General features: G+C 51.9%; 1 protein-coding gene across 1 annotated transcript; it reads left to right on the plus strand.

Annotated features, from left to right (window-relative positions):
* On the plus strand, positions 1-10245 carry MRPL21 (mitochondrial ribosomal protein L21). Its single transcript, XM_066187169.1, has 7 exons — positions 1-94; positions 673-733; positions 1913-1998; positions 4141-4304; positions 5941-5993; positions 9400-9503; positions 10024-10245. Exons 1-7 carry the CDS (start codon positions 64-66, stop codon positions 10086-10088), a joined length of 564 nt encoding a protein of 187 aa, XP_066043266.1. The 5' UTR covers positions 1-63; the 3' UTR covers positions 10089-10245.
* The last annotated feature ends 1886 nt before the right edge of the window (positions 10246-12131 follow it).

Here is a 12131-nt window from a genome sequence, read left to right on the forward strand (position 1 = left end):
GCCCCGCCCCCTGCCCCCGAGGCCCCGCCCCCGCGGTTCCGCGTCCGGCGCGAGGTCACCGCCATGGCGGCGGCGCGAGCGCGGCGGGCGGGAGGTGAGCGGGGGCCGGGAACAGGGACAGGGACAGGGACAGGGGGGGACAATCCCTGGCCCTGCTGCTGGGAGGGAGGGAGGGAGGCTGACAGTCGGTCGGGGTCTCGGCTGCTGCCTCCTGGCCCCTCTGTATCCTTGCCCTGCACCTGCAGGACGAGCCCTGGAGCTCTTCCCTGGGCGGAGGCAGAGGGGATTCGGGGCTTTCCCTCAGCCTCGGAGCAGCCCGAAAGCCGGGGAATGTTAACAAAAAGGAGAATCGGTTTCACACGGTTCTTTCCACCTTGACGTAAACCCTTCAGCAAAATCCAAGGGATGGGAGGGAGTAGGGACTTCATCAATCTCCTCCTTCCCGGGCTGGGAAGGGGCTGCGCAGGGAGGTGCTGGAGTTCCCATCCCTGGAGGTGTCCCTGGAATGCCTGGACGTGGCACTCAGTGCTCTGGGCTGGGTGACAATGTGGCGACCGGTCACAGGTAGGACTCGATGGTCTGGGAGGACTTTTCCAGCCTGAATGACTCTGGAATTCTGCAAAAGCCCAGCAGCTGCTGCCTGTGTTTAATTCTCTCTTTTCTCCCTCTCAGCCTCCCTGCTTTCGGCTGTGGTCCGGCACCGCAGTTCCCAGAGCTCGTCCCCGCAGCCAGGGTAATGTCACACATCACTCTGCCTCTTCCCCCCTGGAATGCTGGCCTGCTTCAGCAGGGTGGGGAGGGCAGCTGGTTTTCCTCTGGGAAGGAGACTTGGCTTCCCAATGATTTGGACTCTGGTTGACTCTTCAGTCACCTTTCCCAGAAGGTTGCTTCCTTTCTTCTTTTCCTTTTTTTTTTTTTTTCTTTTGTCCCATCCCTGGAAATGTTCAAGGCCTGGTTGAGCAGGGCTTGGAGCTACCTGGTCTGGTGGAAGGTGTCCCTGCCTTGAGTTGTGACTGGATGAGCTTTAACATCCCTTCCAAGGCAAACCATTCTGGAATCCTGTGATTCCTCTTCCAATGGGACCTTCAGGCTTTGCTTTTCCCAGCACTTTGGGACCCCTTGTTGTGCCTTAACTGGATTCCCTGTGCTGGGATCTCCTGGAACACTGAGCTGCTGCTGGCTGTGACCAGGAGGGGACACTGCAGGAGCAGAGAATTCCTGCCGGGGAGAGTGGCAGGATGTGCTCTTCCCTCTTCCTGCTTATCCTCAAGGATCAGAGATCCTTGGATCTCTCTCTGCCTGGGTGATGCAGCACCCAAAGTCCTCACTACATCCCGTGAGGCCTTGGAGCCTGTGCTCATGTACTCACAGATACTTGCAGTTCCTGTTAAATTGGGATTTAACCTTCCCTTTGGGAATGTTTGGCTCAGGGTTACAGAGTAAATCAATCATTGCAAAGGATTTTGAGTCAATTTTGATTTTTTTTTCCACTACATCTTGTGTTTATTCCTGAATATTTTATGCATTTGCTGCATCCTGTGCTGCTTAGGCAAAGTGTGGATTTCTGCGTGCAGGAAAACCTGAACTTCCCGCTCCTCAGGGGGGATGGTATTTGCTTTTTTACTTCGGGATAGTATTTACAAAACACACTGAATTTTCAGAAACCACAACCTTTACGTTCTTCTCGTGGAGTTTTCCGAGGCAAATCTCCCTCCTCTTTATATCTAAGATTGGTTTTGTGCTATTGTAGATTCTTGCCTAATTGCTAACCGCAATCTGATGCCTTTTGGTGGGGTGTTTGTGAGTAATATCCACTTCTACTCCCATCTCCTTTTTCCTTCTTTCCTCTCCCTGTTTTCCATCTCTTGGCAGTATCTGCTTGCTGCAGTGAATTTTACCTTGTCCTTCGCAGACTTGTCGCCAAAACTTCCCTGACTTCGCCCCCGTGGCCTGAAGTGAAACTTCCAGATCCAGTGGAAGAAGCCAAGTATCATGCAGGTAAAACCCTCAAATCTGGTCTTCCAGCATTGCCTCGAGGTCTGATGGAGCATAAACGTCTTTAGTTGGATGTTTATGTTCTTCACTTCTTTTTTTTGTTTTTTTTCTTTCATTTCTCACGTGTTTTGGTGTTGCTGGAATTGTGCTCCACCTGCTTTCCAGGTTATGATTTCTCCTTAGTTTTCGGCAGCTTGTCACACTCCCAGAGGAGCCTTACCTGATGCGATGTGCGGCATGAAACAATGTATTAAAAAAATTAAAGCATGAGAGGAGCATTTTGGGCAGGAGAAACGAGTTATTTTCCATTCGCTGGCTAAATCAAAGCCAGCAGGAGCAGTTGGATGGTGGGCACACGGAGAGCCTGGTGTATTTTGGTGCATGAAACAGAACATCCAGCCAGCGGGAGCAGTTGGATGGTGGGCACAGGACAGACCTGCCGAGGTGGGACACAGCGTGACAGAACAGTGGCGGTCGTGTCCCTGTCCCCTCAGCTTGTCAGGACTGCTGGGTGAGAGGAAACGGCCTCGAGCTGTGCCAGGGAAGAGTCAAGTTGGACATCAGGAGGAATTTCTTCCTGGAAGGGGCTGCCCAGGGAGGTGTTGGAGTCCCCACCCCTGGGGCGCTCGGTGCCCTGGGCTGGGTGACAGGGTTTGACAGGAAGAGCTGAGCTCACCCATCAGGTGGCAGGAGTGTGTCCCTGACTCAGGGATGTGCTTTGGAGAGAGCCTCCTGCTCCACGTCTCCTCCTGGGCTGTTCAGATGCTGCTTTTTGTCTGCTCCGTGCTCCTGGGATAGCTCAGGTGACAGATGGGGGCCAGTCCCTGCGTGTGAAATAACCCTGCAGTGAACCACAAACTGCTCTGTGCGAGCCCTGTGGGGAGCAGGCTCCCATCCTCAGGGATTGGTCCCATCCTGCTCCCATCCCCTTCCCTCCTGCTGCTGCTGCTGCTGAGCATTGCATTATCTCCTGGCTGTGCTTATCCAAAGGGAACAGCAGCGGGAGCATTTCAGTTCTGCCTCCTGTCTCCTGCTGGCCGTGGAAACAGCCCCGGATATTTTAGGATGGGTCTCTCCACACGGTGCTGAGATCCAAGTCAGCAATCACTTGATGTTTCCTGGCACTGGAGGTGTTGGAAGAGTTATCAACAGCTCTTTGTCCTGAGCTCCTGCCCTGCAAATAATTTGTGTTCTTACCTCTACCTTTAAGTTTGTATCCTGGGGCTTGAAGCTTGGACCTTTTCTGAGCGTTCCTGTAAGGGTTGGGCTGGGTTTGCCTGGCTGCTGGATTCCTGTCTGTCCCAAAGGGATGTTCTGTTTGCATTCCAAGAAAGAAAACAAAAATGATTCAGCCGCTTTTTAGGACAACGAGGAAAATGTGTTTTTCTGAGCAGCTGGGGAGGGTGGGAAGCTGCTGCTTGGCAGGGGGATGGTGTCAGGGAGCAACACCTTTTGGTGTTCCCATAAAAACTGGGGTTGGATTCACTGCCCAGGAAGCTGATCATGGGGAATGGTGTTTGTCCATGTGCAGGACCTGGTCTCTGGGATCTGTCCTGCTCCTGGCACCACGCTGCATGCGCGTGGGAAGAGGTTTTTCTGGGGAAGAGCGAGGGACAGGTCTCTCTTGTCCTTTCTGCCAGGTACAAGTTCTTGGCCCAGACTTTCCCATGTGCTGGAAGCCTCTTCCCTGGTATTTTGCCAAGCTCTTCCCGATGTTACTGCATGCCTTAGGCACCACTTAGGGTCCTGGGCTGTCTGCATATGACTTGGAAATGGAGGGAATTTCCTCCAAACACAGGATGCATGGACAAGAGCTCTTTTCTGGAATGCTTTATATCCAAGTACAGTGTATTTTGGGATGCCTGAGGAATGGGCTGAGAATCAGCAGTGTAGAGAAGCTGCACAGTGTATACAAGATGTTTACTTATGTGTGGCTTTGCCAGCACCTAAAATACAAATAAATCATTAATTTTAAGAAAGGGAGGCTCACACGTCCGGGAAGCAACACTGCTGTTGATCCTTGCTTAAAGATTCCCGGGAGATAAGAGTGCTGGGGGGAGAGCACGGTGGCTGGGGGAGTTTTCCCAGCCCTTCCCAGCTCCCTGGGTGTGCTGCCCTGATCCCTGCCCTGCTGTTTGCCGGCAGAAGTGGTGCGGAAGGTGAACGGGCTGATCTCCGCGGGGCACTACGGGCGGCTCTTCGCCGTCGTCCACTTCGCCAGCAAGCAGTGGAAAATCACCAGTGAGGACCTCATCATGATGGACAATGTCCTGGAGGCCGAGTGTGGAGACCGAATCCGTATGGAAAAGGTGATAAAACCAGAGCAGATTCCCTGCAAACGGTCCTGGAGGCAAAACCCATCCCCAGTTTTAACAGCGCGTCCCAAAGCGCGCCTGGGGGGTCTCCCACCTTCGTTGCAGCCCCTTTCCTTTGTTCCAATTCCCTTGGTTTTGATTCAGTTTCAGAGATTATTGTGATTTCTGTTCAACAGGGCTGGAGTGAGTCTTGCCAGACTCTGTGGGGAGACAGATTTTTGTTGTCCTAACTCCTTCCAAAAAAAGAAAATGACAGTTGTTGTTTCCAGAGCCGGCAGCGAAAGCCTGTGTTTGCCTTCAGACTCCAGCACCCTGGATCACAGGATCATTTAGGCTGGAAAAGACCTCTAAGATCATCGACTCCAACCTCTTAATTCCTTGCAGGTCTCCCAGAGGGACTGTAAACTCCTCAGGGCTCTGCAAGATCCTTATCATGTTGGGCTGGGTGGAGGCAGAGGGATGGGGCACGGAGGGGAGAACTGCCAAGGTCCAATTAATATCTTTATCCTCAGCCTTGGACAACCAGCAGGGACTTGCAGAGGCCCGTTGATCCAGACTGAAGGGAATTGTTATGGAGTGGGATTCTGTTGGCTTCACCTTCGTGTTGGTCGTTAGAGCTAAGCGAGTAATTAAGGAGAGCTGCGGCGTTTTTGTGTTTGTCCATTGCTTTGAAGCCCAGTTTTGAAGCAGCTGTTTAGGGATGTCCTCAGCTGTGTCCCCACATCCCTGCGTGCAGCAGAGAGGAGGGATTTCTGTGGTCTAGCCAGCTCGGAATGCAAAGGTCTAGATGGGAGTGAAGGAGAAAATTTCCCTGAACAGCAGAGCCCTTTAGAGTTGGTTTGTTTGGTTTTGTTTTGGTTTTTTTTTCTGTCTAAAACAAAAGCCAGAACTTCTCATGACCATTTCTGTGTGGTTTTTAAGTGCTGCCAGAGGATTTGTGAGGCAGCCCTGGGAGAAGTGGCTCTGGGTGTGGCACTTGGGGGACACGGTTTAGGGAAGATTATGGTAGTGCTGGGTTTGATGGTTGGACTCCATGACCTTGAAGGTCTCTTCCAAACTCGATGATTTCAGTGAAATGCAGCCTCTTCTTACTGTGTCCTCTCTTGTCCTGCCTATTCCTTTAGATGTGGCTGAAATGCCCCAAAACAGCAGGGGCTGGTGAAGTGAATTAATTTCTTTATTTCCCATCCTGAGGCCTTACACAGGAGAATGAGGGAATTGTTTCTCCCCTGGGATTTGTGGCAATTGCTGTAAAAATCCAGTGCCTTAGGAGCTGCCATTTGTCCAGATCCCACACGAGGCAGGTTATTCTTGTTCTTTGATTGCTTTCCATGATTTTTTTATGGTTGCTGGTGAGGCAGGACAGAGAGGCTCAGTGTGTTCTGATCATGGAAGGAGATACTTCTGCAGTCTGTTTTAGTGGGATGAGCTCTCTGGAAGAGTAATGGCTCTGTCTCCAGCCCGTTAGCAGCTTTCCCCACTACCCCTCCAGTTAGTGTCAGGTTTGAAATGTGGGGAAGGCCTGGTTTGAAGCAGTTTGACTCCTTTATGGCTGTAGAATTTGAAAGGTCTTGTTTGCATTTCTGCCAGGGCAATGAGCAGTGATTTGTGCCTGATTTATTTCCCCCAGGTTTTGCTGGTTGGTGCTGATGACTTCACGCTCATTGGAAGGCCGCTGCTGGGGTAAGATGCTTCATAAAGGAATTACATGACATCTTTGTATTTGATTGTGGCTTCAGGGCTCTGCAGTCCCTGAACCTGGGATTTATCAGCGCTAACTTTGATCCCAGCCCCGTGGCTTTTGAAAGAATCACCGATAAAACAGCTCATCAGCCTCTGGTGAGTCTCCCCCACCCCAGTGCTGGCAGAGCAGCAGGTCTCAGTTCTGAGGTAGCTCGTGGGTATTCACCTCAGCTGGATCCTTTCCTCCTTGCACAAACTAGCAGGACATGTTGCTCTTCCACATCTCTACCCTCTTGCCCTGATTTTGGTGGTGGTCATCTTGAAATGAGACTTTTCCTTAGTCCCTTGAGTTGGGTTTTGAACCCCTTTCCTTTTGCCATCGTCTCACCCCAGCAGGCCTTAACCCTCATTTCAGTGTTCCTAATTTTTCCCTTCCTCTTAATCACGTAATCCAGCAGTCACAGAACTCGGGAGAAGTTTATCCCTTGGCACTGCCTCCATCCCAATGCTGTAGGACTTGTACAGAACCCCTGGTTCCTCCACCTCTTCCTTCCCAAAAGGAACAGGGGTGTGGACCAGTTGTTACTGCCAGTGATATTTAGGAGTTATTTGTGCAGTGATAACATGGCTTGAGTGGCACTGGTGGTACCTGCCTCGGGTCACTGTGTTGGACAGGATTTTGGGAGCTGCCAGTCCTTTTAACAGCACTGGAAGTGGGTCTGGAACAGCAGATAATCAGGATTCTATGAGTTACTGTCGGATATTGCCCTTGGGGAGGGCTTTAGGAAGGGGAATCTCATTTTTAGGACTAGAAAGGGGCTTTTAGTTTTGAGATGTGGCTGGAGCAACTTCCTTCCCCAGCTGATCCTGGGGTGGTTCTTTGCAGCTCTTTGTGCTGGATTTGGCACGGGGATAGACCAGAGCTCCAGGACAGGAAGAAAACCAGCTGTTGGCTCCTGCAGGTGCTTTGAGGCTGTGGGAAGTGTTGGCAGCTGCTTGAGGCGGACCAGGCTGCACATCTGGCCTGGCCTCCAAGGGCCTTTGGCTGAAGGGAATCAGTGGGAGGAGGAAGAGGCTGGCCAGGAAGAGTGAAGGCTGAGGGAGAGATGCAGGGAAAGCACCCAAATCCCAGCTCTCCGATACGGGATGAGGAAAAGGAGAAGGGAAAAGGGTGTCAGCAGCAAAGAGCTGCCCTGCAGTTCTCGCACACAACCCCCTAACGCACAGACATTTTGGGGAGGAGGGAAGAGGCTGGATGAGAACAGAGGCGGTTCTGTGTTCCTGTTGTTGTATAAACAAACACCCAGTAAGAGCTCGCAGCCCTGACACTTCACCGGAGCCGCTTCCTGTCGGCTCCCAAACGTGTCCCGTTTGGGACAGCTGGACAGGGTTTGTTCCTCTGATACCTCCCGGGACGACACTTCTTTAAATCCTAAAACACCACATGTGCATGGTGGAGGCTATTCTGGGAGCTTCTGGCTGGCTCCTGCTCCGGAATCCGTTGGGCTCCTTGTTTGTCCAAGTCACTGCCAGCCCCAGCTGGCACGAGGGCTGGAGCCCGCGTTAGGCATGAGTGCAGGGAAAGTTTGCCTTATTTCTAGACAAAATGGAGCTGATGGGAATTTCCCCTCTAGGAAACCTCACTGTTTCTCCTGCTACCTGCCCCTTTTTGCAGTGGAATTGCCAAAGGCTTTGGACCTGTTCTTGTCCCAGACAGCTGGGCTGGGATTCAGTCCTGCGGGGAGCGAGCTTGGCAGCTGGAGTTACGACCTCCAAGACTTATGATCCTGTGGGCTTGTAGCTTGCCTGGATCTCTTTCTCTGCCTCTTGACAGCACCTTTCAGCCCAGCTCAGATCCGTGAGATTCCAGCCTGAGTTTTTCTCACCTCCTGCAGAAATCCAGTCCGTGGAACATTTTGCTGCTGGAGGCAGCAGGCCCAGCTGTGTCGGGCTCTGGGAAATGTGTGACCCCCTTCTTATTTTTATGGACATTCCAGTCATACCTAAAACGTTTGATAGAGACTTTTATTTTTTTCCTTGGGCTCTGTTTTGCTGAGAACTTGTCCTGCCCACGAGCTCCTCTCCAGCAAGTTGGTTTCTGTTGTGCTTCAGCCTCCCACCAGCAGTTCCTAGAGCTGAGTCCCACAGAGAACTCATCCGGGCCTTGAATCCAGGAAGTTTAGTCTCAAACTAGTGGTAAACCACGGCTGGACTGCAGTTTGCTCTCTGGTTTCTCCCTCAGGGTTGCCAGGTTTGTGTGTGGTTCGGTGGTGCTGGATCTGGAGCAAATCCTGCAGCTGGGATGTCGGGGTCACACAGTGGTCTCTCAAAATCTATCCTATTTTATTTCTCTTTTCTTCTGGGCTGGTCACTAAGTGCAGATAAATCAGTTTCCTCCAGGATCCAATCTCTGATTCAATCACACCCCCAGGGTGGTTTTTAAGAGATGGTGGCTGTCTGAAGCCTTTGGCCTCCCCGTGACCTTGCTGGAACAATTTCAGCTGGATGGGCTTCCCCCTCTGCCCCCCTCAAGTGCAGACAGAGCCGTTTGTCAGCAAAATGGTCTTTAAATGTCTTCCTGTGGCAAACTTAACGAGCTTTTAATGGAATTCTGCAGTGCTGTGCATGGAAGAGCAGCTCCTCCTCCTTCCCTGTGGCTGCTGACTAAAACCCCCCTATCCAAAGCTCCAGTCTGGATCCTGCCTGGGGGTTCTCACCTTCTGAGACCCTTGAAGCATATCAAGGTTGATTACAGTTGTTCCAGCAAAACTTCATTTCTGTAATTTTCCCAAAAATTGTGTTCCCACAGCAGCAGCTTCGGGCAAGCCTTGCGAAACGCTGGCTGCAGCACTTAAAATTGCTTATGCTTCATTAAAACAATTAATTCTTGGGCAAATTATTGGGAAAGTTACAGCGTTTCCAGCAAGGTGAGATTTTCTTCTGGCTGTCTGCGATGCTTGAGAGGAGGAGGAAGGACTTGTGTGGGGAGCAGAATGGGAGGAGGAAGGATTTCTTGGTGACCAGGAGCAGGGATGGGCTCAGCCTGTGCCGAAACCGAAACAGGGCACGTGGGATCATCTGGAGGTGCCAGGGGAATTTATCTTGCCTCAATCCTACAAGTTCCTGCAGGTCCCTGTCTCTGCTGCCTGCTCTGGTGGGATGAGCTCATCCCTCACATGACAGGGAAGCTGTGACCTGTCACATCTCCCGATCCAGGTACAGCACCTGGAGGCTTTTGGCTGTGCCTGGGCGGGTGGCCCTCCTCCCACGGAGGATCTGTAATTCCCAGCATGTGGCTCTGTCAGGCAGGATGCCTTTTCCCTTTGTCTCTTCCCCCAGAAACCTGCTGCCCGAGAGCAGCGTGTAAATAACTTAACACCTGATGCTTCTAACGCTCCTTTTTAAGGAAGGACCTGGTCCGTGTGGAGGCCACGGTGATTGAGAAGACGGAGTCGTGGCCCAAAGTCAACATGCGCTTCTGGAGGAGGCACAACGTCCAGAGGAAGAAAAGTAAGAGGGAAAGGACACGTTTCCTTCTCTGCTGGATGTGGGAGGAGAGGTATCCCAGCACAAGGACCTGAGGAAGGGGCTCGTTCTCCGTGTCCTCAGAGCCCCTCAGGGGCCAGCCCCACTCCCAGGTGTGCCCACAGAGCACCGGGATTTAATATTCCCTCGGTGTTGCCCAAACTTCCTGGGCAGGAAAGCAATCTCAGTCTTTTCCCAAAGCCTTAAACATTGGCTATGTCATCACAGCTCCCAGCAAGCCTGAATAGGGTCCTGCGCAGGTTTTGGGTTGCCACGTGACTCTTCCTTCTCTGAGAGAGGGAAGAATTATGGCTGTTTTTATATGGGATGGATGGTAAAGCCTTGACCAGGCTGCCCCAGTGCCACTCTGGGACCTGCTGTCCTTGGCATTCCCCATGGAATGCCGCTGTCTGCCAGCACAGCCCTCCAGGAGCCCTGGCATGAGGTAGGCACCAGGTTTATGCTGTTTCCTGATCCTTTTTGTTTTCCCCTTTTCCTTTTTCAGTCATTGCAAACCCCCAGACTGTCCTCCGGATCAACACCATCGAAATCTACCCCTGCTTGTCCTGACTGGAGGGAGTGTGCCTGGGAATCATTGTTGCTCCAGGCAGTTGTGGAAATAAAACTGCCTCGGCACTGCAAAGTTCTGGACTTGTTGCTGTGGTGGGGAAATGGAAATCTCTATGTGCTTTCTTTCGAAAATAATGAAATGGTTTTTTAAACTGTTGCTTCAGCCTTGCTGGTGTTTATTTGCCAGGAGTTTTAAACCACCCACGATCCATTGCTGGCTGCCCAGCCTTTTCCTGCCTAATGGATCTTTTTTATGCCTCCGCACCCCTCTGAACTTTAGGGATTCAGGAATTCTGGTCGTGGAATTCCTCCTGGCATTGGGTGGCTCCAGGGAATATCCTGGGGTACAGCGTGGCCCTCAGCCTGTAGGACTGAAGAGAGCAGTGAAACCAGGTGACTGCAGGGTCTCAGATCTACTCCCAGATCGTGCCAAGGCGTGGAAATCCTTCTTAACGATTAGCACTGGGAAGTGGAGCTGAAAAACTCCCCTCTTGAAGGTGAGCAGCAATAAACTGTCTGTGTGTAACACCATCAAAATGAGACCCTGGTGGCTTTGGAGGGATTTTGTGCCCATTTCAGAGCTGAGTTTTGACCTGCTGAGTGTATTCCGTGTCTAGATCCTGGTCTTTTCCCTCTTCTGTGGCTGCACGTTGAGCGCTGTCCATTCCTGAGCGGCACGTACGAGGCCAGGTGGACCCAGCTGAGGGCTGCTGATGTTTCCAGTCTGGATATCCACCAGGAGGAGAGTTTCCTGGAGTTTCTTGTACTGTGATGTTCTTAAAAGCCCCCGTGGGAAGGGGTAACGAGCCCTGCTCACCTTGTCACTTCCCTAGGGAGTACCTTGCTTTAAATTGGGAGTAAAACCACGTTTGGGTGTCCTTTGCACTCCCGCCATGGCTCCTCCTGGGACAAAGGTTGTCCCTTTGCTGAGGGAAATGGGAGTTCTGTTCCATCTGGAGCTGGCCCTGGCTGTCCAATCTCACAATTCCTTCAGGAGATCACTTCAGGCGCCACTGTGGGGCTGTGGCTGCATCTCACCTTCAGCTGGAGAAGGATCCAGGTGTGCCAGGGTCAGGCTGGCTCTTCAGCGTTTGGAGACAGCTGGATCTGCAGGGGTGGCCTGAGCCCTTTCCATTTCAGATCCTCTAGCACAAGCCGCCCTTGGGAATGCTGCTCTTCCCCTGCTGCTGACGTTAAACACAGGGTTTTTAGCAGCTGATGGAGCGTGGAGGCGCGGACAGCTTGGATCGCCGCGTCCTTGTTCCCAGCCTCTTCCAAACGGAAAGGGTGGGGAGGCCCCTCCAAAAATCATCTCCCACCTCTGCCCCTTCTCCCACAGGTGACTGCAGTTCCATGCTGGGACCAGCAAATCCCAGCAGCAGGCAGAGAGCGCTGGCACAGGGAGAACAGCCTCCGGATGCAGGCTGTTCCTGGTCCACAGAGGAAGCAGCATTGCCAGCCGAAGGAATTGGACTGGAAACCCTCAGTCCCTCGGTGTTTGAGTGCTGGGGCTAAGAAACAGCATGTCTTGGCTTTTAAGGGGATGTAGCAGGAATGTTCTGTCCTTCCCAAATAGGAAGAAACACTTGGAAATAACACGAGATTCAGGGCTCAACAGTACGGAGGGCAGAGGCTGCTGTGGAGTCAAAGGAAAAGCAAAGGGCTTAAGTTCTGCAAGTCTGATCCCCCAAAAAGCCCTTGGGAATGTAGTTCTGATCCAAGTGAGATACTGCACAAAATCGGGGTGGTTTCACAGCATTTCGAGGGGGACATAAATTCAGGGGGGGGGGGAAATCCAACCAGCATCGGGAAGTTTTTGGTTTGAAAACTTTATAATGCAGAATAGGCAGCTTTTGTTGGAATTGTTTATTCAGGCCAAGGTTTAAAAAAAAAAAAAAAGGATTATTTTAATGTTTTCTTCAGGAGAATTTAAATCAAAAGCTTTTTGTCATTCCAAGTGGAAGCAGGAATGCCCAGCTCTCGTGGAGGGGGGTGAAGTCACAGGTCTCCACGGGGCTTCATGTGTCAGGGGCAGTGATCCTT

The sequence above is a fragment of the Chamaea fasciata genome, unplaced genomic scaffold (assembly GCF_029207755.1).
Source record: "Chamaea fasciata isolate MVZ Bird 193981 ecotype frontalis unplaced genomic scaffold, bChaFas1.0.hap1 SCAF_7, whole genome shotgun sequence".
Classification (NCBI taxonomy): Eukaryota; Metazoa; Chordata; class Aves; order Passeriformes; family Sylviidae; genus Chamaea; species Chamaea fasciata.